This window comes from Setaria viridis, chromosome 2 (genome assembly GCF_005286985.2).
Source record: "Setaria viridis chromosome 2, Setaria_viridis_v4.0, whole genome shotgun sequence".
Classification (NCBI taxonomy): Eukaryota; Viridiplantae; Streptophyta; class Magnoliopsida; order Poales; family Poaceae; genus Setaria; species Setaria viridis.
The window spans coordinates 41735326-41762260 of NC_048264.2; the positions used below are offsets into that span (position 1 = coordinate 41735326).

Consider the following 26935-nt stretch of genomic DNA (forward strand, 5'->3'; position numbering starts at 1 on the left):
GCGGGAGAACTAGGTATTACACCTCCCAATAGCTCGTATCAGCACATGCTCCTACGTCTTGCAAGTGATCTTCCAAAGAGCACCGCGTCATCCTCAAATCTCTTCAGGACGGCGACGGTCGGAGCAGTCCCCAACGCTGCCATTGTTGTCACTCTCTGTCATCGCGATGCCGACACCTCGGCGTGCTAGGAGTGTGTCGTGACAGTGTTCCAAGATGCGATGCAAGTATGCCTTTATGATAAAGGTGCAATGATCTTCCATGACCTCTGTGTCTTGAGGTACTCCGACAAGAACATCGTTGACTCTGCCGATGGCTTTGGCGACTTCAACGCCTACACAAGCAACGACACCGTACCGACGCCCTCAGTGGAGTTCGACGTCAGCATTCAAATCCTTCTCAAAGCTGTGATGAATTATGTAGCGACGTCATCATCCAGATATGGCACCGGCGTTTAGTGGTTGAGCTAGAGACTCAAATTTTACCTTATTTATGAGGACCAATAGTATTAAAAAATTAAAATTTAATTTAATTTGAGTTTTAAATTTTTTTTTCCTTAGGGGGCCTCGCCCCCCTCCACCCGCGCGATGCCACTACCGGCATTCAAGTTATACTTGTGTTGGAGGATGCTGATCTCCTTCAAGGGAAAGCGAGACAGGAGGATGCGCCAGTGGCACTGCTTCCTTGATTTTAATTTAATTATTACTAGTTCTTTACGGGTGACCCATCATAGGCTCAGTTTGTTATATAAAATCTACAAGAATTTATGTGGTTCAGCTTGTTTGGAGGTCAATCCATTCCATGATCTTCAGGCAGGATGATCTTGTTTTGCTGCCACACACAACTCTTAATTGTCGAAAATTTAGCCTAGCTTGTTTCTTCTCTCTTTTTTTGGCTTGTTTTTCTTTTTTTCCTTTTTTTAGAAATACATCCAAAAGAGTACCTTATATCTAAAATTTATTAAGAAAACAATAGTCGGCAAAAGGGACAACTTGACATAAAACGGCCTTTACACCGAAAACTTTTTTATTATCTTCTTCCTTCGATTGTTTGCAGCCTACCGGAGGTTGAAAAATGTACTGAAAAAGCAATAACGAAAAGGAACAGCAGCAAATGCTCTCTTCTGACAAGACTTTGAAGACCACAATTACCACTCGTTGCTAGCAACGAGATCTTGTTTTCACTGAAACAGCATCAGCTGAGGGATCACCAAGCAATGCATGATTGCAATCTTTCATCACCAGAACAGAGGGTTGGAGAAACCGAATCTTATCAGAGAACAAATAAAAGAAGAGCTCGAAGTCGCCGCATCAAGAGATAACCATCTTGACACATCAAGTACCAAGATTTGAAGTAAACCTACGCAGAACAACCCTCACTAGCCCTGGTGCCGGATCGGACGTCGTCAAGAAAAATCTGGAAAGACCTTATTGCAATATGCCATCATCACCGTAACATTGCCAATGCCACTAGAAAATTACCAAATTCTAGAAGAAACTAGGTATACTAAAAACTAGGTTTATGAAGAGGATAGGTCCCTACTACTTTGGCTGTCGGTGAATCCGTCGGAAAAGAGAGGAGGTTATCGAGACGGCAGCAGCGTGGAGGGGACACGGCGGCAGCAACTCTATTTTTGGGGGTTTTGTGTAGCTTGTTTGTTTTTCTTTTTTCACCAGGCTAACACCCCTCCCCCCCTCGTGACGTGTTTTATGTATTTGATGAGCTCATATAAATTCCTTTCCATTTAACACGTAATTCCCGTTGTACCTAAAAAGGAAATAAATGTGTCTCCACCACGGAAATTCGTACCATCAGTTGGGTTTGTGTGATGGTGGAAATGATAAATTTACCGGCAGTTCCATAGTAACAAAGGTATTGTATACCATGTGAAATGAGATCATTCATATTGATTTGCCATGAGAAAATACACTTAATTTTCTGCAAACTACTAAAGCGAGATATCAGTTGCATGATCTGCTGGTTTGCATGGATACAGCTGGGTTAAAAAAAGTTTGCCTTCACCACCCTTTGCCTATGAGCCACAACCAATCAGAAACAGCGCCAACAAATATACCTGCCAAGAGGAAAAGCACCAGCAGGTTCCCTAAAGCATTTTGCTCTGGCCCCTGCAAAGCAAAAGCATGTACATACCTTCAGCAACATGCAGTTGAAAACATCCAAGGTGGCTCAAAATGTTCACACACCAACCTTGTAGCCTTTGGGAGCCTCAGTGAGGACGCAAACAGTGAGATGTCCATTGCTCAATCCAAGAAGCGACGTTAACATGATCATCCAGCCCTGATTACCGTACTTCGCAGTGAAGTAGAACGCGGGGATGAGCAGGAACCTTGAGATGACTGCGATCAGTAGCCCCTTCCTGGATGTCAGCTTGATTGGCTCAAGCAGAGGCAGGTATCTTCCGATTAGGTCGGACACATTAAAGCTTGCGATCAAGACAAGCACGTACCTGAATTTTGAATGAAAGTAATGATCGATTACCACTATCATATACATGATTTTGCAATGACTAAGGAGGTGAACATAGTCAACTGAATAAATAAATTAAAGTAGGTTAATACCAAGAACCCAAGCTATGTGACCCAGTGTCTTCGGCCAAAAACCCTGGAAAAATCGACAGTGTCAGGATATAGATCAGGAAGATGTCCAGAGCATAGTCCATATTCTGGTGCAGCAACTGCTTGTTGCTTAATCGCTCAGCGTGAGCAGGAGCTTCTTCAGCCTGATCAATCCATAAAACAAGCAGCATTTTGAGATTTCTTTTTTCAACGGAAACAAGAGTTTCTGTCACTCAGGTGTATACCAGTGAATTTGGTTGACTTTTGATGCCTCCAGCAGCTAGGTCAGCAGTGACCGTCAGGGACCCCTCAGAGGCCGCTCTTGAACGGTAGAATTTCACAATTGGCAACTTTGGGAATACGAAAGCATAAAGTAGAACGCATAGCAGCTCAAAGAAGCATGAGATTGAGGAGAACAACACTGCCATCAAATATGAAGTTTACGCAGATGTATCAGTAGTTGTGGCTTTCATAAAACAGTAAATGCAACTCTAGTTGTTACAACATACTAGCTCCTTTGCGAAGACCATCTCTGGAATTCTCAAAAACTGCCTTTGTGAAGAACCTCAGTGCCGAGGTTATTGCACCTGATGCAGCTATGCCAGCAAAGAAGGACTGAAGATTGGATTCCAAATACCAAACAGTGCAGTAAGTTCATATTAAGCAAATTCCAACCAAATGATTATAGTGTTGGATGATTATATACAATGGTACCTGGACAAATTCTGGGCACATTAGGGAAAGATCACCAGTCATCCCACCTTGAACATGACCGTCTGCTACTCCCAAAGCAGCGGCAATAATGCATACACCAATGAATGGGGCAATTCCACCGCCTCCTGAAGATAAGACATCCAGCTACCGCAGACAAGAACAAGTGAAAGATTGGTATAAGGCGTCTGCAGTTCAGAACATGTATGTTCCAGTACGCAGTAATCATCATGACTTACAATAATCACTCCAAATGAACTCAAGAAGAATAGCACGTATCCTGCCAAGTTGCGCACCCTAGTGTTGACCTTTGCCTCATGATACGTGAATATGGCGGTTGTGGCGAGAACAAAGGGCTGATAGGTGAGAGTTATAATTCTTGTTGGATGGTACTTCTGCATTCAGAAGGCATAATTTGTTAAGGTACCTATTTTTGAACCAGTAAAAATTCATGTACATTTAGAAAAATCATGTACTAGGAAAACCTGATGGAAGTGACAGTCATGCAGATATTCATACCGGGAAGAGGTACGTATAGTAATCTTCAATTGTAAGCATCCCATTGAACCCAAATAAACATCCGTTTCCAAGAAGCCAACAGAAAAAAATGCCCCAAGACTTTCCCTGTTACCAACTTTCCAGTGATCCAGACACCAATATTCAGCATGTGAAAAATTACTTAAAACATCTCTTTAGCAAGAACAACTAGCACAAACCTGATTTTTAGCAGCTTCAGTGTCTTCGTCATCATACTCCATGCCTAATTCACTCTGATGGCCCTAGAGACCAATAAAACAAGCAGCAGGAAGAAAGGCAAGAGTCAAACTGGTAGTATAGAGCCGCATATGGAAATCCATTTCTATTAATTTACAGATTGAACCATATACTTTGGAAAAGTGAGGGCACTCACAGGGACTAGGCTGTAAGACGAAGAGCCGGCCATTGAGCACAAGGGGGAAGAAACGTCTATCGAAAAATGCCGAAAGGAAGCACCAATAGAACAAACGAAGGAGAGAGCAAAACTAGGAGGGGGAACAAAATTAAAGAAACAAAAGGTCACTCTCTCTGTGGAAGGTTAGGTGATCTTAGAAGTCGCTTACACGCCTAAGAGCACATGGAAATATTATATGTGTCCTGGGCTCACAGTCACATGAGCTAAGTCAGGAAAAGAAAATATCTTCCTCAACGAAAGCGAGTCCTTAGACTTCAGGGCCAAGAAAATTGGTTATAGACTGAGGAAATGGGAATAATCATGAAATGCACAATCAGTTGGGCCATCAAGTTGCCAATTCGGAAGCGTGCAAACGGTGTACCTGGCCTGTTGAACAAGAAGAGGTGCAAAACTGCATTTCTATCTGTTGTGGCTGCTCATCTCTGAACCCATTCTCATGCTTCCTAGTTGTAATGGTGCATTCCAATTGAGGAGCTTCCATGTGCATCCGTAATTAACATGTAACCGTGGCGTGATGAAAGCTCAATCTGGAACTGAAACCATAAGCGATTGAGCTTGTACTGTCAAGCATCGGACATGAGGCAAAACTTCATAGAGGGCGAGGGGAAAAGGAGAGTGGATTCTACCGGAACCAAGACCTGGAACTGGAAGGAAGCCCGGATCCGGAGACCCTGCAACTTCAGCCGCGCCGGCGGACCGGAGGGACCTGGGGACAGGGAAGGGAGAGAGAGGAGACCCCCATCGGTAGCATCCAGAAGGCGGTCCGTCCCCCCGGCCGGTGGCCGCACGGCTGGGTTGGGATGGGAGGCGAGCGGGAATGCGGGATGAGGGGGTCTGGTAATGGCGCTCCGGCAGGCCCTGCAGATGCTGCCATGGGAAGCTCTTTGCCCGCGCTGCAGCCTGCCGGTTAATCGCCGAGAGCACGGGAGAACGGGCTGCCCATCTGGAGGTGGAGGCTTATTTGCTAAAATTTCCAGGAATCCAGGGGTGTTCTCGAAAAATATTGGATCGCGATTATTAATCGCGATCCAAATTAGGGGGATTTATGTAAAAAATGGATCGCGATTCATGTAGTCGCGATCCGAATTAGCGGGGTCTCTGTAAAATGTCCAGGCCGGCGACTTGGATGCCGGCGGCCACCGCCGTTCCCAAATCCCAACCATCCAGCTGCGGCGCGAAGCCATCAATGTCGACCCCGCGAGAGCTGCTTCCTGCCGCAGCGTCCGTCTGGTTTGACCCACTGGATTTCAACTTGGGGCATTCTCGCATCGAAGTGCGCCGCCGCCGTCCGGACTGGGCCAAGGAGCCGCGCTCTCCGCGGTACGGGGCCGGACACGGGAAGAGGATGAAGACGTCCAGCAGGGCGCCGCCGGGCTTGGGGAAGATGGCGGACACCCACAAGGCCGACCATGGAGGCCGCGATGGCCGGTCGACAGCGTCGACGAGGTGATATCCGTCGATCTCCAACGGCGTCGAGGGCCCCAGCGTCACGGCGTCCACAGCAATGAACTTCACATACATACATCGACGGCGGATATCTGTGCACGCCGTTTTTCAGCGTCCATGGTTGACCACTTGACCGAGCACTTCATCCAGGAGCCCGACTCCGAGAAGCTGGGGATTCCGATACGGAGTAAGGAGATTCATGGCGGCGAGTCGGAGACCAAGGCATGCCCACGGGGTATAAAACAAGGAGTAACAGGCCGCACCAACCCACCACAGCAGCCAAGCGCAGCGCCTGCGCTTCTTCTCCGATCGATCTCCAACAACGCAGAGGCGCAGACCATCGCTCGATTCAGGCATAGGCATGGCTTCGCGGCGCTCGCTCCTCGCCACGGTTTGCCTGCTCCTCCTGCTGCTCCTAACGCTGCTTGGAGGCGCCCTCGTCGAAGCGCGTCCAGCGCCACGGTCGCCGCACCGGAACACACCAAGACGTCACCTCTGGACGACGGACGCGCCGGAGGGCAGTGCTGATGGCTACCCGAACACATGGTACGCGCACCGCAAACTCGGCTAGAAGAGCAAGCCCCCGAAGAACGCGACGGCAAAGGGCGTCCAGTTCGACGTCGGCAGCTTCGGAGCAGCCGGCGACGGGCAGACTGACGACACCGGCGCGTTCCAGAACGCAAGGTCCCAGGCCTGCTCCTCAGCACAACCCGCCGTCCTGCTCGTCCCCGCCGGAAAGAGCTACTTCGTCAAGGAGACCAGCCTGTCGGGGCCGTGCAAGTCCAAGGTCACGTTCAAGCTCGAGGGAACCCTGGTGGCTCCGGAGGACTAGTCGGGCTGGAGCAAGCAAGGCCACCCGCACAGGGTAAGCTTCAGCAACGTCGACAGCCTCACGGTGACCGGCAAGGGCAAGACGTCGTGGAAGAACTCGTGCCGCCGAAACCACAAGATGCCGTGCACCTTCGCGCCGGCGGCGCTCACCTTCTCATCGTGCAACCACCTCAAGGTGGAAAACATCAAGCTGCTCAACGCCCCGCAGATCCACCTCTGGGTGGAGTCCTGTAGCGACGTGATGCTGTCCCGCCTGACCATCGCGTCGCCCGGGAACAGCCCCGAGAACGACGGCATCCACGTGGCGCACAGCGACGGCGTCCGCATCCTGGGTGCCAAGATCAAGGCCGGCGACGACTGCATCTCGATCGCCATGGGCACGACGAACCTGTACGCTACCAAGATCGAGTGCGGGCCGGGGCACGGGATCAGCGTCGGGAGCCTCGGCAAAGGGAGCACCAGGGCCGAGGTGTCCAACGTCACCATCGACGGCGCGCAAGTGTCGGGCACGCTGTTCGGGGCCAGGATCAAGACGTGGCAGGGGGGCACGGGTACGCCAGGAACATCAAGTTCCTCAACATGGTGATGAACAAGGTGAAGAACCCCATCGTCATCGACCAGGACTACTGCACGACGTCGGACCCGTCCAAGCCCAAGGCGTGCAGCCAGAAGGATTCCGCGGCGGTGGAGATCAGCAATGTGGAGTTCAGCAACATCAGGGGCACCAGCGTCGCCAGGGACGCCAGCAGGCTGCACTGCAGCGAGGCCTTCCCGTGCCGCGGCGTCGTGCTGCGTGACATCGACCTCAAGACGAGGAGAGGGGGCGAGAAAAACGCCACCACGAGCACCTGCGAGAACGCCGTGCTGGGCGAGACGAGCAACGTTTCGCCGGCGCCGTGCTCGTCCGCTGCGACCAAAGACGATTTGGTCCCGCTAGGATCTGAAGATGTCTGAAACTGAACAGACGAGATTTTGTACTGTTCTTCCTATTGTTGTTGTTATGTACAAATCACATGTACTATTTTTGTAACAGACCATTATAAAATACATACTCACTCTAGTCTTGATTACTCTCCAGTAATAAGAAATAAACAATACCTAGTTGTTTGGGAGCAGTCAATTTGAGACCATAAACCAATGTCATTTCTATACGATCCCGACGAGGTCACAACGATCTGAAACTGACATGCTTACACTAAGATCAGAACGAATCGTACTCAGTCACAGATTACACATAACAGCTCCAGGTCAAGCAGATATATATATCTTTCAGGCCTTTCCGACGACATTTGTCAATTTTCAAAATGTTTGCTAATGCTTCAATTTTCAAAAAGTCCAGGCGCCCGTGATTGAACAAGTACAGTACTGGGGGAATCTGAAAACATTACAGGAGGGAATCTGAAAACATTACAGGAGACATATAAGACAATGCAATGAAGATAACAGTTGATCAATAACTGCCTGAAAAATGTTCAGTTGCTGTGGTACCCAGCCAGTTCCAACTTCCAAGGCTTCGAACGGATGAGCAAATAAAATGGCAATTCTAATCGACCATTAGCATTACAACATTATCTGCTGATTTTGCGACGTCACACTATACTTAATCTATGTATGCACATAATTTTGAAAAGTAGATTTGGTGGCGATACACAGAAACGTCGATAAATGGTCGCCAGGGATGTCACCACCCTTTGCCAATGAGCCAGAGCCAATAAAGAACATCTCCAAATGTTAAGCCCACCAAGAGGGATAGCACGAGCAAGTTCCCCCCAAAGCATTCTGCTCGGCTACCTAACCATCACTCTAATTGAGATATGTGTCGGGTGCGCAGAATCTTGTATTACCAAGAACCCAAGTTGTGTGATCCAGTGTCTTCGCTAGAAACCCTGGGAAAATTGAGAGTGACAGGGTGTAGATCAGGAACATGTCCATTGAGTAGTCCAGGTTTTGCAGTAAGAACTGCTTGCTGCTTAAACATTCAGGAAAAGAAGGGCCTTCTTCATCCTGAAACATCCATGTAAATGTTACAATAGCAGATATTTTTACAGATACATTAATAAAGTAACCTCTTCAGATAAGTAGATACCAATGGATTTGAACTTCCCTCGATGCCACCAGCAGCAAGGTCTGCATTGACCATCATAGACCCCTCAGAAGCAGTTTTGTAATGGTAGAACTTCACAATTGGTAACTTAGGGAAGACAAAGTGTATATCACAATGCCTAGGAGCTCAAAGAAACACGATATTGAAGCAAGCAGCACTACACAAATTAGATAGGCATAGTGCTTCATGATGAGAAACAATCTTGTAATTGTTGGCAAAAAGATGGAACCTGAATGAACTCCGGACACATCAAGGACAGATCCCTGGCCATTGCCCCTTCAGCATGACCTTCTGCGATGCAAAATACTGCAGCAACGGTACACACACCAGCAAAGGTTGCAGCACCACCTCTTCCTGAAGTTGAGTTACATAACAAGCAGGAGATATATGTACATCAGTGCTCTCGGATTATTGATCCACGGCCATAAGTAAAGAATCACAGAAAACAACCAAGAAACATGTCATGCTTACTGTTATCAGTCCAAGCGAGCGCAACAAGAACAGTGAGTACCCCACTAAGGTGCGAGCCCTGGTGTTTATCTTTGCATCGTGGTATGTGAATACCACAGTTGTGCATAGGACAAATGGTAGATAAGCAAGAGTTAGAACTCTCGTTGGATGGTAATCCTGCACTTGGACAGCACCAAAGTAGAAGACATACAGCATTTCTCTATCTTCAGCACTCCTTTTTAAAACTTTTAATGAATGTAGTTTTCAGAGTGCACGAATCAATAGAGGAGAACTGCATACTTACAAGGAAGATGTAAACAAAGTAATCGTCCATAGTGTGTTGAATCCAAAGAGGCACCCATTTCCAAGAAGGCAGCAGATAAATATTGCCCAGATGCTTGCCCTGTAATTTCATGTTTGCGGAACTGATGCTTAGCAAGAGTCGTTCAAAAACAGTTTAGTGACTGAACAAACTATCCGTTTTCAGATTCAGAGTGGAAACCACAAACCTTAGTTGAACCCGGGATTTTCTTTCTTGTAAGGCATGCTCGGTTCAACTTGATGGCCCTATGGATCAAGCAACAAGTACTACCGTACCAGTCTCATGGCAAGAGGAATGAGAAATGAAGGTGACATAGAACTGAGTTCTCTAGGAAAACAAGGGATCACTTACCTTGAGTAACATGTAAGATGACGAAGAATCCATTGGGCATATAAAAAGGAGTAGAAACGAGCACTGACAAAACAGAAAGCCAATGAGGAAAGAACAGCAAAAAGAATAAAAAACATACAGAAAGGATGGGGGAAGAGAGCAAAGGAAGAGACATCTAGAAGGAACAGAGCAAAAAAAGGGTGGGAATGAATAGAAAATAATGGGGAAATTTTCCTTGGGACTCCTATTAGTTCTGTAACTTTAGAAGCCTAGTGTATGCATTATTAAAAGCTTGTTTTTTTAGGTAGTTGTATATTTATGGCAAAATTTGTAATGGTTGCAAACATAGAAGAAATGGTCCTTGTACTAGTCTCATTAGTTGAAAGGAACAGGCACAAGCCCTGTCCCAATCCAAGAGCATAATCCCAATATCTGTAAGGTAAAAACTTCCAGACTCCAGATCCCACCCAGAAAGAGGAACTCGGAACAAAAGGCCCAAACCAAAACCCCAAAAGAAACATATTAACCACCGTATAAGTTGATGGGCCCATTAGAAGTTTGGAACAAGTAACGAAAGTCAAGAGAAGTGTCTTCCTTCCACATTCATAGCATTAAATTAGCAAAAAAAAAATAGCAATGGAATAGCACTAAGGGTTTCACTTAACCTGGATTAAGGGCAATTGACAATATATCTGAGCATCTACTTACAAAACCATTGTCATACAGAGGGACGGCTAGAAGTAATGTCTCAGTTTGGTATACGCTACGGGAAAAAAAACATGCATTCGAGATAGTAAGCTTATGAAATTTGGTGAGCAAGATCAAAATTACACTGGCAAGGAGATTTCGTTTAGATTAAGACTCTAAAACAATCTATGAATCACAATCGAACATATGAATAATGCAGTCACGAAAGCAATGGTACCTATGACGTCTGTAAGAGCAACGTGCCATTCCAGATGACGACAATGCCATAGTCCCATATACAGGAGCAAATCTGTAAGAGCAATGCGTTGTGGTTATCATTCCTGGGTGATGGCAACTGAACTACTAAATTCCTCACACCACACTCACGCTACATGGCAACCTGGAGGAGCTACTAAATTACTTACAACATACCTAGCAACTCGCCTCGCCCAGCCGTGCCTCCAAGAATGAAACACTGAAAATTGAGAGAGACTCTGGTCAAATTTTGGGCATTGAGCCTTGCAAATACAAATGCTAGTCCAGAGAAACCTGCACCATTGCCGCCCGTCGCCGCCGGCACGGAGCAACCGGAGGCCCCATTCATCCCGCCTCGGATGACCTCATTGACCACATGAGGGCGGCGGATCGGATCCGCGACGCCGCGCGCATCGAAGCCGGCAAATCGCGCGCTCCTGATTCTTTCTTTGAGCAGTAGCCGGAGGATCTCCTTCGGGCCAGAAGGGGAGGAAGTGGGGATGGGTCAGGCCTTGCGCTATCACTGGAGGGAAGGTGTGGCAGCCGTCGGCGCCGGTTAATCGCCGAGAGCACGGGAGAATGAGCAGCCCATCTGAAGGTGGAGGGCTTACTTGTTAAAATTTCCAGGAACCCAAGGGTGTTTTAGAAAATATTGGATCGCGACTAAAAACTGCGATCCAAATTAGTAGGGCTGGATATTTTTTTCCCGAAAACTGATCACCGAACCGAACCGAATCCAAATGTCAGTTTTTCTATTTTTCGGTTCGGTATCGATTTTGATTTTTTGTCAGATCGGTGCTCGGCGTCGGCTTCGGTTTCAGCTCCCCGCGGAACCGAAGCATCGAACGTAGCAGCTTCCCGATCCAACAAATTCTCCTTCTTTGGCAGCCAATAGGGACTTCGGCCCATCTCCAACCAAGCCCAAGGCTACACCACCCCCGTCGAGTGCTACTGACCCACCATCGATCCTTTCCCCATCCCTCCGTCTCTCCTTTCCCACCCTGCTCCTGCATCAACGTTGCCCCATCCACTTTCCTGTGAAATTTGATCCCGTCCTTGAGGTGCGCAAGGCACTGGCAGTAGCGTGGCACACAGCAACGGCGAGGCGCATGGCTGTTGCGGCGAAGGCGAGCGGTTATCGGCCAAGTGCGTGGCGGTGTTAGCACGGATGAGCGCCCGCTGGGGCGTCGGGCACGCATAGAGCAACGGCGGTGGAGGCAAGTAGCTACTGGCCAGGGTGCACGCCCGTGACAGCGAGAGCGAGGCCCTCGGCCAGTCACGGGTAACGATGGCATGACGCAGTTCCGGGCAGGCACTTGCAGCGGTGGCATGGGGCAGTTTTGGATAGGCGTGGACAACAATGTCTGACGAGGTAGGGACTTCGGTTTGAGTTCGATGAAAACCAACGTAGCATCGAAAATACGAACACTGAATTCGTCGGTTTTTCGTTTTAATTTGCACCGATCGATTTCTATTTCTTACCAACCGAATTTTACTAGCACCTAATAAAACCGAACTGAATTATCAGTTTAAACCGAATGCCCACCTGGAAGTTTTATGTAAAATTGATCGCGATTAATAGTCACGATCCAAAGTAGGGGGATTTTTGTAAAATATCGTATCGCGATCCAAACGAGGGTGTTTTCTGTAAAATTTCCAGGCCGGCGACTTGGATGCCGGCCGCCGCCCGCCGCCGTTCCCAAATCCCAACCGTCCAGCTGCAGAGCGGAGCATCAATGTCGATCCCACGCGTGGTAACCTGCCGCAACGGCCGTCCGACCCACTGGATTTCAACCTGGGGCATTATCGCCTCGAATTGCGCCGCCGCCGTTCCGGACTGGAGCAAGGAGCCGCGCTCTCCGCGCGACGGGGCCTGACACGGGAAGAGGATGGAGACGTCCTGCAGGGCGCCGCCGGGCTGGGAGAGGATGGCGGGCATCCACAAGACCGGCCATGGTGCTGGCCGGTCCACGGCGTCGACGAGGCGATCTCCGCCGTAGAGGGTCCCAATCCCAGCGCCATGGCGCCCACAGCAATGAACTTCCGCGTCCATGGTTGATTGAAAATTTCATCCAGGAAAAAGCAGTGCATGAGGCTAGACTGATGCAACCTTCATCTGACCCCTGTGATAGTCTTGCTGGGAGTCAATCGAATAGAGGGTGAAATCGTCATGCCAGCCACAGATTGGAGAACAAAATTGCATTCCTAGAGATGAACACATTTATAGTCAAGCGACGATGAAAGATCTAAACACGGCTGCCATTTGCCATTCGCACTGAGCCACTGAAATTACCGGTAGGCCGGTCTGCCGGCAAGAAGCAGCATCACATGCCGAATATGTGCTGGCGCAACCCAGGAGCCGCATGGATCGCCGAGGCTCGTCAAGCAGAGCCGGAACACGGGAACATGCGTGGCCTGCGCGATCCGCCGGCCACGGCCGATCACCATCCTCTGCCGACGAGCCAGAGCCAGTCAAGAACAGCCCCGGCAAAGATGCCCGCCAAGAGGCAGAACACGAGCAAGTTGCACAGCGTTCTGCTCCGGCCCCTGCACAGCCACGCGGGCACGCATCAGAATTCAATGCCAGCGTCCGACAGGACATGCGATGTGCACCGGAAGTCTCTGCTCTGCCAATCACGACACTAACCTTGTACCCTCTGGGAGCTTCCGTGAGGACGCAGAGGGTAAGGTACCCGTTGCTCAGCCCAAGCGCCGACGCCAGCGCGACCATCCAGCCCTCTCCACCGCGCTTGCCGGCGTAGTAGAACGCGGGGCCAGCGAACCGGGCGAGGACCGCGACCCAGATGCCCTTCCGAGACGTCAGTTTGATGCGTCCGACCAGCGGCAGGCACTGCCCGATCAGGTCCTAGGCATTATAGCTCGCGATGAGGACGAGCGAGTACCTGCATCATTTTGGTCTCAGGAATCAGGATGTTTGAGCAGACCTACCGAGAAGCGATGTGCCGGTGCGGCGGTGCCCGGCTGGAATCAGGTGGAGATCGATTGAGAGGTTGAGATGGTCAGTAACCTACAGGAACCCAAGCTGTGCGATCCGACATCTTCAGCGAGGAACCCGGGAAGATCGACAGCGTCAGCAAGTAGATCAGGAACACGTGCAGTGCGTAGTCCACGTTTTGCGCCAGGAGCTGCTTGTTGCTCAGGCGTTCAGGGGGAGCAGGGCCTTCTTCAACCTGGGGGCATCGGTCCATTCGAAATGAATTGCCGTAAGGCAAATGTTTTCAGTCACTGAAGACAACACTGCCAGTCAAGTGGATATGGTACCAATGGCGATGAATTTGGGTGCCTTCCAATGCCACTGGCGGCAAGGTCTGCCATGACGGTCAGTGATCCCTCTGAAGCGGCTTTCGAGCGGTAGAACTTCACTATCGGTAGCTATGGGAAGGCGTAGGCGTACAGGAGGAAGCATAGCAGCGCAAAGAAGCATGAAATCGAGACGAAGAGAACTGCAAAGGTGAGTAGATAAGTGCATACATCACGCTCAAAACTGTTTTTTATTTTTTTGGTGCATAAGTTCAGAGCTGAAGGTTTTGCAAATGGTAAAGGGTAGTACATGCTAGCTCCTTTGCGAAGGCCGTCTCTTGAGTTCTCAACTTTTGTGACGAGCCTCAGTGCAGACGTTATCGCACCTGATGCAGCCATGCCGGCAGAAAAAGACTAGATGCGAAGAATTCAGATAGTTTAGTCCATTGTCTCAGAGAAAAGGGAAATCCTTTAAGATTATGGGCAGAATAAAAAGACACCTGGATGAACTCCGGGCACATCGAGGATAGGTCTCCTATCATTGCGCCTTCCACATGCCCTTCAGCGATGCCAAACACCGCTAAAATTGCGCACACACCGATGAAGGCTGCAATTCCACCTCTTCCTGAAGCTGCAAGATCAAGCTACTACATAGAGGACTGGTAAAAGTTTGGATGGGATTTGTGATCCTCAACAATGAGCGTATAACTGAATTTTATCTTACAATGACCAGCGCAAAGGGAGCTCAAGAAGAACATCGTGTACCCAACCAAGTTGCGCAGCCTAGTGTTAACTTTTGCCTCATGGTACGTGAAAACCGCAGCAGATATGGTGAGGACAAACGGCTGATAGGTGAGAGTAAGAACCCTTGTTGGATGATATTTCTGAATTTACAAGGAGTCAGGATCAATCAAAGAAAATCCGTTTTCTATCAGAAAAAAAGGAGAACAAATAGTAGTAAAGCTTGTATACAGGGAACAGGTAAATGAAGTAATCTTCGATTTGTGAGGATGCTGTTGAACCCGAAGAGGCTTCCGTTTCCTAGAAGCCAGCAGATGAAAATGCCCAAATATTTTCCCTGGCCGGTAACATGGTTGGAGAAACAGATGTTCTGTGATTGATGGTTAAACGATTAAGTAGCTTCCGAGAGGAGTTTTGAGGAGAGAGGAACCGATGTAAACCTGAACTGCCGGCACGTAGTGATCCTCTTCACCATTTGCCATGCTTAGTTCACCTTTGTTGCCCTATAGAACAAGAAACAAGTTCTAATCAGAGGGCCAAAAAGCAGAGGCGGTAATAAGGACATCGGAAGTGGCAGAAATGAGCAGTGACGTAAAAAAATGCATAAAGAAAGCTTAACAACAGAGTTTGTTAGAAAAGAACAATTAAAAAGAAAGTGCAACGACCAGCAGCAGATCATCAACCAAAAAAATTACTAGAATATTCACTTAGGATAATCAGAACTCACAAGGAGCAACAGGAAGAAAAAAAAAGCTGAAATCCGAATACGCTGAATCGCCAAGCTGGGACAACGCCGGGGCATGCACTTTGCACTCCAGTCACTTCCCAAGGAACAGAAACATTTCCCATCTGTCAAGTTATAGAATTCTGCTCCGCGTTGTAGAATGCATCGACATCGCCAAATCGAAGTACAAGAATTCTGCTGCTGCTCGTACTTTTCACTCTTTTCAGTCTCAGCGTGGGCTCTGCTCGTTCTCAGCCTTTGGTTTTCCAGCGAATTGTAACGTAGCGCGTTGTTGCTTGCTGTTGCTGGAATGATCTCTGTCCTCCTCCGCGGCTGCAGCTTCTGTGACCGTGTCGCGCTGCGTCCAACCTCCATCCAGTTTCCCGTACTCATCCTGTTACCATTACCACCGCGTGGCGCGTGCGGTGAGCATTATTCACCAGGCGCCACCACCCACCAGCGGCCGGGCGTCCGCGCCCACTCCCCTGCGGTGGTGCAAGGTGATGCCTCGCGTCGTGTGTGTGCAGCAGCACGGCATGCAACAGCGGCCGTCCGGTGCGCGGGTGCATCACGCCTCACCGTGAGGCCCTCACGCCGCCGGCCGCCCAGGACGCAACGGGCGCCCGCTGTCCGGCACCGCTTGGCTCGCGAGCAGAGTCCGACGCAGTTGTAGTGGTCGTTAAGTGGAAGTTCGGAGACTTTTTCGTTTCAGCTTATTCAACCAGCTTATCAGCCACCAAACAATATTTTTTTCTCAAAACAAATCAGTCATTTTAAACTTTTCAACCGGTTTAGAAGCTGTAGCGAACAGGTCTGAAACAACGGCCACCCCATCCCCATCCGCGAGCGCGCGTGGATGGAGAGGAAACGAGAGCATGATGACGGATGGTCTGGGGCTTTGGGTTTTCTGCAAGGCCTCAATTCAGTGGGCTCTTCCGTTTTGAATGGTATGGGCTTTCCATCCCTCCCTCCCTCTAAATGATGACGATGGATGATGGTCGGGTGCCACAAAATCACGGCCCATACAGGAAGACAAGGTGGATTCGAATCAGGAAACTGTTTACTCTCCGTACCACCGTTTGATCCAGCTTTAACACGGTCCAGATCACGCCTGGCTCGCCCATAAATGAATTCCTCAAACAAGAAAAAGAAATTCACCGTCCCATAAATGATTCCTCAACGAAAAACAAAAAGATCTCCCATCAATGCACATCGTACAATCTCAGCCACCCGATCTCAAATCCACGGGCCGAGCCGCTCCCCCGCGCAGCCCACCACGGCCTTGAATAACTTCCTCCTCCTTTCGAATCGGCCAGTCCGTTAAAGCTTTCGCATCCGACGATATCCCTCTGACGCTGTCAGGGAGCGGGACCCACCTCCCCGCACACCCTCTTAACCCCACCCGCACCCCGCGCCTCTGTCCCTCTCCCCGAGCCAGCCAGCCAGTACACGCGCACCACTCCCCCCCACTCCGATCTGCAATCCCGACCCCGCCGACTCGCCGGAACCCTAGCCCGCCGCCGCCGCCGCCGCAGCTGCCATGCCGCCGCGCCGCGGTAGGGGGAAGGGGAAGGGGAGGGGCATGCCGAGGGCGAAGGCCGCCGAGCCCGAGCCGGAGCCCGTAGAGGAAGCCGTCGAGTCCGAGGTCGAGGCGGGGGACGCGAAGATGGAGGAGGAGGGGGCCGACGCCGAGAGCGAGGACTCCAAGGAGGAAGAGTCTGGGAGCGACGCGGAGTCCATGGATGCGGAGGGCAAGGAGGAAGCCGGGGAGAACGGAGCGAAGGGGATGGACACCGAACCGGAAGCGAAAGCCGGCGAGGCCAAGGCTGAAGCGCCAGCCGCCGAGGCGGAGGTGAAAGCTGACGCCTCGGATGCCTCGGATGACGAAGGCGACGAGACTGGCTCCGAGCGCGAAGCAGATGCCAAGGTTCCTGATCCGAAGGCGAAAGCGGAGGAGTCTGACGGCGGGGATGAAGCGGAAGCCGCCGAGACCGACGGCGAGAGTGAAGAGGAAGCCGCTGAGGCCGGCGTCGAGAATGAAGACGCGGCGGAGGACTCCGACACCGAAGGTGATGCTGCGGAGGAGTCCCCTCCTCCATCCCCTCCGTCACGCGGTCGCCGCCGTAAGCGAGCGGCCACTCCGGACCCGACTCCGGAGGATGATGAAGCGGAGGAGGAGACCCCCACGCCTTCGCGCCGCCGACGTCGGCGGAAGTCGGGGGAGCGTGGCGACTCTCCACCGCCTCCACCAGACCACCTCCGGTGCCGCCGGAGCGATGGGAAGAAGTGGCGCTGCTCAGGCCGAGCTCTGCCAACTGTCAGCTTCTGTGAGTACCACTACGCGAAGGCCAACAAGAGCAAGAAGCTGCCAGCGGATGGGGAGGTCCTTGCTGTTGCTCTCCAGAGGCAGAAGAACAAGAGGAAGGGCAGGAAGAGCATTAATACACCGGCGTCGCCTCAGGCAACTACAAGTGACCGTCAGACCAGGGATCTCCCAAATGGATTGATGACGATCTCTCCAGGTAGCAGTGGACCTGCAGCACTATCGTCGCCTGTGACAACGAAGGTTGGTGTAGAAATTCCTGCACCGATTCGCCGGTGCTATCGTTCCAAGAATGCTGAGCCATTGCCTGTTGGTCCTGTGAAGGTCAATGAGCTAATCTTTGATTGTTCACAGTTGGTAGTTTGATATGTGTTGTTTAGTTCTGTGTTGAGCCTTTGCTTATTACTGACGATTGTGTGGCATTAGGTTGTTCCTCGTGCGATGAGTATGACAAAGCCAATACCAAGAACATGTCACCGCTGCGGGTTGACGAAGGCAGCACGCGTTGCCAACTGCAAGAATTGCGAGAAGAACTTCTGCAACAGCTGCATTAATAAATGGTTAGTCGTTGACTCGTTGCTGCTGCGTTATTAGCATGCATACTCTTCTTGCATATTGCTGCATCAGTGATTCAGGAAGTTACGATTAAGTTATGCTTAGCAACTTTTCAACTATCAGGCGATGAGAACTTGGTTGATTGCAATTTAATAAATAGGAGATTGTTTTTAGTTTCACGTTCCATGCTATTTAGCTTGTAGTGATTGAAGAGGTGTACCTGAATGAGGGATAGGCATTTCATTGACATGTGGATCATTGGTTTTAGGTCTGTGTGCTTTTACATCTTGTTAGTGATTACAGAGGAGGAAGTGGATACTGGAGATAAATAGTTGCTTAGTCATGAGCTGTGCCCTGTGCTCATTTCTCTCTAGGTATTCATGCTATTCCGTGCTTTATTTTGCATATAATTGGGAATTGTGATAACCTGAACTAGACTGCCAGCACTATATGATATTGTTCTTTGTTTAGTCTGGATTTAGTGATTATGATCTTAGCTTAAGATAGGGAATAATCATATTTCATTTTGCTCTGAGATTGTTTCAAACAGTGACATTGTTTGTGTGCAGTTGATTAATTTGTATATTGGCTAATCAGTATCTGATTTAAGGACCCTCACTGTGCCTCATTTTCCCCCAATTACTTTGGAGGTTTTTTATGCTTAAATATCTCTTTCATATTTGGGGATACAACCTGTGATATTTAACTTAGATTTATCCTTGAAAACTTAAGTGAAATCATTTCCTTGTATTATTGTGAATGAGGCAAAGATGTTGCCATGTGAACATAGAGGTAATGTTCCAGTGGTTCTTTCGCTGTTCTATAATATATAATAACCGTTGTTTGATAGATAATCAGAGATAGGAAAAGGGTAGGATTATATAAATTTTAGATGTACTCAATTTGATTCCCCTAACCAATTGCCAACAATTCAACTTCCTTAAAAAAATGAACCTGAGTTCTGCAGGCCACTGAAGTGGCAAATGTGCCTATACTAAAGCAGTATGGTCTCTGTGCATATTAATGTTTCGACCTACTTATTTACCTTCTGTTATAGCTACTCATCTGTATAAACATTGAGTGGGCCATGGGTGTTGTCCTCTTACTTATCACTAAGCACCTTTTTTGTGATATCACTTTGTTTTCTTGCTTGTTTGCATTTTTATATTCAGAAATTTAGACCTATGGGTTCTGACCTTTCTATGCTTACTTTCCCCTCAAGTGGTGTCTTATGTTAAGTACATTGAGGAATGGTATATTTCATGGGGATTTAAGCTTTCCTATGAACATCCATAACTTAAGGGTTAACCTACTTGGTCTTCTTTAGGCTACAAATGGCTGTTTGATCATTAGAGTGCTAGTTTCTAACACTAACTTCACAATATTTTGTATTGCTTAAGCTCTGGATTTGAAGTACTCCTAAGTGTATTTAATGATCCCCACTGCCTCGGGAATGTTAAAATTAACTGGTGAACATCTTATTGTGACTTACCATACTCAGCACATGTTTGGAGGGAGAACTGCTCTTGGAACTTTGTAGGAATTGTTTCGAAGTCAAACTAAATCACTAAATCATACAGATTAGAATCATAATCTCTCCTCTCCCCATAGAGAGCTCAGTGTTAGAAAATATTAGTAAAATTATTGAAATGTCAACTTCATCTTTTTTTTGAGACCAGGCTCGACCCCATTTCTATTCATCTTCTTTACGTCAACATTTGTATCAAGAGATTTATCATCTTTGATTTTGACTCTTCGTACATGAATGCATTTGTACCATTTTATGTATTTGTTCTGTAATGCCTACAATTACTTACCTGCAGTAACTTAGTTAATGGTGGTGCATGCTTGGGAGTTAAAAGTGTACAGTAAAGATAGTTCCTCTAATACAAGGATATAGAATTAATCACTCTCAATAAAGTTACTTGATTGCTGAAGGTTATTGGTGGAGAATTGCAAGCTGATAAATAATTGCTCAACTTAGATTTGAGATAACTTGTGGAAATTACTTCTTCAGTAGGTCATGTTGAGTTTGCATGCATCATCGGATTTCATATCAAGTGATGGTTAATTAGATCTCAGATCCTTGATACACCCATTTTTTGTAGTTGTAAATTCTGGTCTAATAAATTTTGGCCCTTACTGTTTGTACACTATAGGTATTCTGGGATCACTAGGAAGGATATAAAGACCCGCTGTCCAGTTTGCCGTGGTCTCTGCGACTGTAAAAAATGTGCCCTTGGTCAAACCAAGGGTGCTATGCGTAAGGTGGTCTTTCTTTTCAATTTCACCATAGTGTGAGCAATTTGACAATGCCATTTTCTTGTTTTATATTTATTTTTTGGTGTTTATATCTTGGATCTCCAGGAATCACCAAGTGGTGAGGGGAAGATACTCAGCATAAAAATTTCCAACCATCAATTTTACAAGCTTTTACCTGTAAAACTTGACCAGGAACAGCTTGATGAATTGGAATTAGAAGCTAAAATACAAGGTTTGTTTGTGCTATTCTTTTTTTTCAAACCAGACCTCTGTGGTTCTATTATGACCTAATTGTCTGCTCTTATTTAGGAACAAAGATATCTGATGTTCGAGTCCAGGTTGCTGAAAATGGCCAGAGCGAGTCACTGTACTGGTAAGCTCTAATCTCTTATGTTGCTATCAGTTACATGCAAGCTAGTAACATGTATCTCAATTTAATCAGTTTTCTCCCTTCACTTTGTGTTATGTTGAGGATGACACGTATCAATCTTGCATATTATATGAATGGTTAAATATTTCTTTGGTCATGCAAATGTTAATCTGCGTGCGGTTATCACTAGCTAAGTACCATTACTGTTCTAGTTGTGTCAGTTCTGTTTCACCTGTTCATGTCGTAAAACAAGGCAACTCTATTACCTTCGCCTGTTAATCTAACATTAGATGTGCTGAAAGAGTTATTGTACCCTCATGGTGCTTTTGCATTGAAGCATCTATATTGAGTCATCCTAGGGAGAGCTCAGTTTTTTTTTTAAAAAAAAGTTTACATCATGGTTTACGCATTTCTTTTGTTTATATATGCCTCTTGTTGTGTTTATGCTGCCTTTTCGTGTATTTGTTTATTGCAGCTGCCATCTTGTTTCAATTTCAAATTTATTAACCAGAGATCTTATTGAATGTTTATTTTGAAAGCAGCAATAACTGTAAGCTCTCAGCGAGCCAGTTCCTGAGATGCTGCCCGGCATGCCCATTTAAGCTGTGCCTAAGTTGCTGTCACAAGATACGTGAAGGAAACATGTCAGACAGCACCCCTGAAGATAAATTCAAGAACAGGTTGCTTCAGCAAGAGTCTGTCCATGAGGATGGCAGCATTACTTGCCCTTCAATTGAGCTTGGTGGCTGCGGTGATGCGCCGCTGAACTTGATATACGCATCCCCTTCTGGACAGTCTGAAGAGCTCAGTTCAGATGATGAACTACATGCTCCAGGCAATCATTCTGGAGTGAAGGATGCTCAGGTTCATAGCTCACCTGCACCAGAGAGTAATGGAAGATTATCTGCTGCCCAGACGGAAACCGTCTCCACATAATCACCTAAGATGTAGCTCCAGTTGCAGGTATGCATTCATCTTTCAGGTTGGAGCTCAAGTTGACATTCATTCTGTAGCCTGAAGAGGTGTATGATATGGTCAGAATTTGGTAGAGGGTAGGTTGCCTGATTTAGCGAGATTATCGGCCTGTAAGGCCATTGATTTTAGCTCTGTGACATGGGGATTCTTATTTCATGTGTTGTTCATGTTCATCTTTGATCCGGAAGTCATTATGTTAAACATCGTTGTACATATGGTTATGACTTTATTGTCATTGCCGAGAGATGATGGAAATCATGGAATGGTTGTACTGCCGTTAATTAAGGGGAGATTACTTTTTGCTGGCTATTTTTAGATGTGGTTTCAGTGTTCACTCTTCAGTTGAGCTTGAATGTTACTGTTGACATGTGAGGGTGGTTTCATGTTTGTTCTGTCATGCGACTCGAGCGAGTTGGGGCGGCGGCGATGCTACTGGTCATGGGTGGCAAGAGTTGGGGCGGGGTGATGGCAACATGGTTACATCATACATGGAGGACACCGCTGTTGATGGAGGTGGTCAGGCGACACTGGGAAGCGGGGACAGGCGTGTGGCACTGAGAAGAATCGCTGAAAGAACGCACAGACAGCGGTGTGCTGATTTGGTAGAGGAGGAAGATGATGTGTAGACTGTTGGATCATCTTCATCCAACGAGACACCATTGTTGACTCAGGCGACTGGCTGTTATTATCATTCACAGTTTTAACATGCAATACTGCATTCAGTTACATTTTAAAAAAATCATTAACATTCCATACATTTCAAAAATAAAAAATTCGGTAATATTCCGTAGATGCTAACAAGGTACCACAGAGTTCTTTTTATTAAAAAAAAAGGTTACCACAGCATAAAATAAAAGCAGTTTCCCATTGCGGTCATTAACATTGCAATACTGCATTCAGTAATATTCTCAGTTTCCCATTGCGGTCATTACCGACCTTATTCACGTCTCACGTGTCACGTCCAAGGTTGTTCACGACCGACAAGAACTGGGCGAACGCCGCACGCGATGATCCGCCATCCTTCCAGGCCATTGCCGCGGCATCCTTGAGCGCCGCCACTCGCGATCTGAGCCGCTCCCCTTCCTCGGACTCCATCACCAGCCTAACCTTGGCCTCCACCTCCCCGGCCTCGACCAGCCCCTGTTGGCACCAAACAACTTCCAAGCCGATCCCTGCTTCCTCCACCATGAACACCTTGTTCATCTTCTGCTCGGAGTACAACGGCCAGCAAAGCATCGGCACGCCCGCCTTGACCCCCTCGAGCACCGAGTTCCATCCGCAGTGCGTCACGAAGGCGCCCGTGGCGTTGTGGTGGAGCACCTCCACCTGCGGCGCCCAGTGCTTGACGACGAGCCCACGACCTTTGGTCCTCTCCAAGAACCCGTCCGGCAGAAGCGCGTCGACGTCCGGCTCGGACGGCCTCCCCGGACCGGCGCGGAGAGGGGCTCGCACCACCCACAGGAACCGGTGGCCGGATCTCTCCAGGCCGGCGGCGATCTCCCTGAGCTGCTCCTCCGAGTGGGTGGCAGCGCCTATGCTCCCAAAGCAGAGGAACACGACGCTGCGCTCTGGCTGCGTGTCCAGCCACGCGAGGCACTCGTGCTTGCCTTCTGCCTCGGCGCCGGCACCCGAGGCGACCAATGGCCCGACGCAGTACACCGGGGGCATCCTGCGCTCGCTGCCGCCGGGAAGAAGAATCTGCAGATCCCTGAGAGCTCCCACCGCCCGTTCCTCCAGCGAAGCGAACGTGTTCACCAAGATGCCGTCGGCCTCCGTGTTCCTGCACATGAAGTTCATCATCACCTTGTAGATCTCACTCTCCGGGTCCTCGAGCAGTTCAGCGCAGAGGTGGGAAGCCGGTAAGGGCACCACGCCGTGGATGTCGAGAGGGGTGTCTCCTAGCTCCCTGAAGCTTGGCTGGCCTTCCTCGCGCATGGACGGAAGCTGGACGAACACCGCGAGCGCGGAGGCGTTCATGGCGTAGAAGGTGTAGCCCGGGACCCCGAGCTCCTTCGTGACGTCTAACGCTTCCATGGACACCGCGTCCACAATCACCGCGCGGACGCTCCGGGGAGGCATGGATGAGAGGAACTCACGGAGGTGCTCGTTGTAGCGCCTGACCATCTCCAAGTACCCGAGGAGAAACTCCACGCCCCTCTTGAGGGTGGGAGGGTTTTTGATCCGAGGGAGCGTGTGGAAGGTGACCGACGGCTTGGCGGAGGCGACGCCGCGGACGGTGGCGGCGAGGGCGACATCTTGGTCGAGGGTGAGGTCGATTAGCGCGACGGCGACGGCGTAGCCGTCCGCCAGGAGGACGTCGGCGAGCTGCATCATGGGGACGAAGTGGCTGACGGCGAGGCCGGGGTACAGGACGATGGTCTTCTCCATGGCCTGTTTTACTTTCTGGGCGTGGCTCTCGGTGCCGGCAGTCGGCACTAGGTTTCGCCTTCCCGTCTTCCCGGGGAAGGAGATGCTGTGGACTGTTAGACAAGAAAAGGCAAAAATCTATATGATTGAGGATAGGACGAGCCGCGACAGGTCCGCGCGACCCCCTTTTGTCCTGCCATCGTGCTGGAGTGTTGGGCCTTGTTTAGTTGGTTAAATTGGGAGGTGTCAAATTACTGTACTGTCACTGTAGCACACTGTAGCGTTTCGTTTGTATTTGTGAATTATTGTCCAAACATTGACTAATTAGGCTCAAAAGATTCGTCTCGCAAAGTACAACAAAACTGTGCAATTAGTTTTTAATTTCATCTACATTTACTACTCTATGCATGTACCGCAAGTTTGATGTGATGGGAATCTTCTTTTTGCATAGTGCCAAAGTTGGGAGTTAGGGATGAAGTAAACAAGGGCTTGGTTTGGTTTAATGTCCCTGTTTCACGTGATATCAATAATGACATCAACTAGATGAAATCGTTGTATTTTCTTTAAACGAGCATAAGCACGCGACCCCCTTTTGTCCTGCCATCGTGCTGGAGTCTTGGTTTGGTTTAATGTCCCTGTTTCACGTGACATCATCGATGGTTTGGTTTAATGTCCCTGTACATATGAATTATTCCTACGTTTGTCCATGTATCCGAGTCCTTGATCTATGGTTCTCTTGGTCGAGGGTTGTGCCTTGCAAGGTCAAGTCATAATTGGGACGACGGCAATGTCCATGGCGCACGCTTTGCCGCTTGAATTAACTCTTTCTTGTTAGGCACGTATGTAATACTGATGGTCTGATGCCACATCAGACTATAGCTCACTAATTAACCATCTGCTGTAAAACTATCCTGAACACTAGCCTCTCGGTAAATAAACACAATTCTATGCATTATTTATTTTATACTAATAAATTCTAGGACTGTTGATCCCTACATGTAGACAATATGCTCGAAATACATATAAAATAACAATTAACAGAGTATATGTCAGGACCCCAGGTATGAAATACTCAAGTTCCTGTTGTGCTTACTGTACTTGTCCCATGATCAGTTCACAAGTACGCACAATAGCACTGGTATCACAATTGCACACAAAAATTTGTTAGTAAAATTAAAATTTAATCAGAGCTAAAATATAATCTACAACCAAAGTAAATAGAAATACAGGACTTCCATCCTACAGTAGTGTGCCTCACCATCCCACAACTGACTGGGAGTTAGTCCTAGAAAGAACCAACGTTGCAAAACCCACATCCTTCGGCACGGAACTGAACAGAGACGATTCTCCTTCAAACTCTGGATTTTTAATTTAAGCAATAAGGGTGAGTTCAATTTTGTACTCACAAGACTTAGAGTGTATAGAAAAATCCTATCATAAGGTAAACAAGGAAGGCTGACAGGTTCATGCTGTATTTTATTTAAATTCATCATTTTACGTATATTTAATAAATTAGTTTAGTATATTTAAAATAGAATGGCATTACCAATCATGACTCACCATTTCCCATACCGCATTAGGTCCTCTGACCAGCTATATCGGTCTGAAACATTTGAATCGGTGCATGTGATATCATATAACCCTTATCCAGGTTTTCAAAACCAAAACTCTATAACCGGCGGCTAGTCCAAGTTGCTCATGACTGTGAGCACGGCTATTCGAATAGTCTTTAACGCTCTGCAGAGTTTGTACACTTTACCCACACGACATGCTCCACTTTGATGCCATCGCAAATTGACACATTTCCGAGATGTGCCGGCAAGTGAGCATGACAGAGTTGTTACATCAGTCGGACCCGTCATAATGCTACACAACAGACTATAGAAGCACCTCCATACATTTGCCCGGGTTAGCTACCCCGACACCGTCGAGCATCTCGTGCACTCGGGCGGTAACATCACCTCGGAGCCAACTGACTTAGTAAGCTAAGGCCGTACCCATTAAGCACATGTGGTTGTACTATAACACTTCGACTAGAAGATGCCAATTTCCGATCCTTAATTTGACACGGGTGAGAATCCCTAAAATGCGCCGAAAACGCATATAGGACCAAGTCATATCCACCATTCATTTTATCATCCATCTTTCTTTATCCTCGTATCATCATGACCTCTAGACCATATTATCACCCGCATCTACCATAGAGTTTTTATTTTTTTCAAATATAAACCATATTTATCTTTCAAATCATCCCTCCCAAGTGATGCTATTTAAGTGACCGCGTATTAGCTCTAAGCAAACTAAGCATATGACACCGAACTGAACGAATAACCCATAGCCTTACGGCGACAAGGTATAAAAGGTTTAAAATAACAAGGCAGGTATATGTATTAAAGTAGCGTGTCTACCCGATACAAAATGACATTTGGACTCATAAAATCATCGTCGCATGCATGTAAATCACAGGTTTAGGCATTTAAATAGGAGCAAAGATGATCAAGGGGGTGCTTGCCTTGTTGCTGATCATTCATGTTCTCGAGTATCAGGTCAGAGCCTCGCTAGGCATCCGGCACAGCTATGAACGTCTCGTCGTCTGCTCGAATCGGACGAATGCAAGGTACATGCAAAACAACCAAATAAACAGCAATGAAGAACCGAATAAACACCATCAGATGATAGAGCATGATTTTAGAAC

At 48.1% G+C, this 26935-nt stretch overlaps 4 protein-coding genes and 2 pseudogenes across 10 annotated transcripts; 2 read left to right on the forward strand and 4 right to left on the reverse strand.

The window, feature by feature from the left end:
* Positions 1-1859: 1859 nt before the first annotated feature.
* LOC117845201 (equilibrative nucleotide transporter 3) lies at positions 1860-5173 on the reverse strand. 2 transcript variants are annotated; one of them, XM_034726155.2, is made up of 11 exons: positions 4864-5173; positions 4196-4770; positions 4002-4064; positions 3805-3909; positions 3525-3680; positions 3289-3432; positions 3084-3189; positions 2820-2995; positions 2578-2738; positions 2207-2465; positions 1860-2124 (listed from the first exon to the last, which is right to left on the reverse strand). In XM_034726155.2, the coding sequence occupies exons 2-11, from the start codon at positions 4226-4228 to the stop codon at positions 2017-2019; spliced, it is 1311 nt and encodes a 436-aa protein (XP_034582046.1). In that variant the 5' UTR covers positions 4229-4770; positions 4864-5173; the 3' UTR covers positions 1860-2016. The 2 variants fall into 2 exon arrangements, with proteins under 2 accessions (XP_034582046.1, XP_034582049.1); XM_034726158.2 differs by having other exon boundaries at positions 3805-3919.
* Positions 5174-5197: 24 nt separating this feature from the next.
* On the forward strand, positions 5198-7563 carry LOC117844433 (polygalacturonase-like; annotated as a pseudogene).
* Positions 7564-7948: 385 nt separating this feature from the next.
* On the reverse strand, positions 7949-11299 carry LOC117845202 (uncharacterized). 5 transcript variants are annotated; one of them, XM_034726164.2, is made up of 10 exons: positions 10957-11299; positions 10840-10882; positions 10646-10717; positions 9742-9804; positions 9578-9656; positions 9373-9471; positions 9090-9158; positions 8848-8972; positions 8601-8641; positions 7949-8518 (listed from the first exon to the last, which is right to left on the reverse strand). In XM_034726164.2, exons 1-8 carry the CDS (start codon positions 11009-11011, stop codon positions 8868-8870), a joined length of 585 nt encoding a protein of 194 aa, XP_034582055.1. In that variant the 5' UTR covers positions 11012-11299; the 3' UTR covers positions 7949-8518; positions 8601-8641; positions 8848-8867. The 5 variants fall into 5 exon arrangements, with proteins under 5 accessions (XP_034582055.1, XP_034582052.1, XP_034582054.1 ...); XM_034726161.2 differs by having other exon boundaries at positions 8601-8736; positions 9090-9245; positions 10957-11298; XM_034726163.2 differs by having other exon boundaries at positions 9090-9245; positions 9578-9635; positions 10957-11296.
* A 1373-nt stretch (positions 11300-12672) lies between these two features.
* On the reverse strand, positions 12673-15957 carry LOC117844435 (equilibrative nucleotide transporter 3-like; annotated as a pseudogene).
* An 855-nt stretch (positions 15958-16812) lies between these two features.
* LOC117844606 (E3 ubiquitin-protein ligase JMJ24) lies at positions 16813-22182 on the forward strand. 2 transcript variants are annotated; one of them, XM_034725330.2, is made up of 6 exons: positions 16813-18035; positions 18138-18271; positions 20426-20534; positions 20634-20760; positions 20838-20901; positions 21441-22182. In XM_034725330.2, exons 1-6 carry the CDS (start codon positions 16929-16931, stop codon positions 21832-21834), a joined length of 1935 nt encoding a protein of 644 aa, XP_034581221.1. In that variant the 5' UTR covers positions 16813-16928; the 3' UTR covers positions 21835-22182. The 2 variants fall into 2 exon arrangements, with proteins under 2 accessions (XP_034581221.1, XP_034581222.1); XM_034725331.2 differs by having other exon boundaries at positions 16813-17954.
* A 483-nt stretch (positions 22183-22665) lies between these two features.
* Positions 22666-24433, reverse strand: LOC117844607 (UDP-glycosyltransferase 88B1). Its single transcript, XM_034725332.2, has one exon. The coding sequence runs from the start codon at positions 24259-24261 to the stop codon at positions 22822-22824; it is 1440 nt and encodes a 479-aa protein (XP_034581223.1). The 5' UTR covers positions 24262-24433; the 3' UTR covers positions 22666-22821.
* Between the last annotated feature and the right edge of the window lie 2502 nt (positions 24434-26935).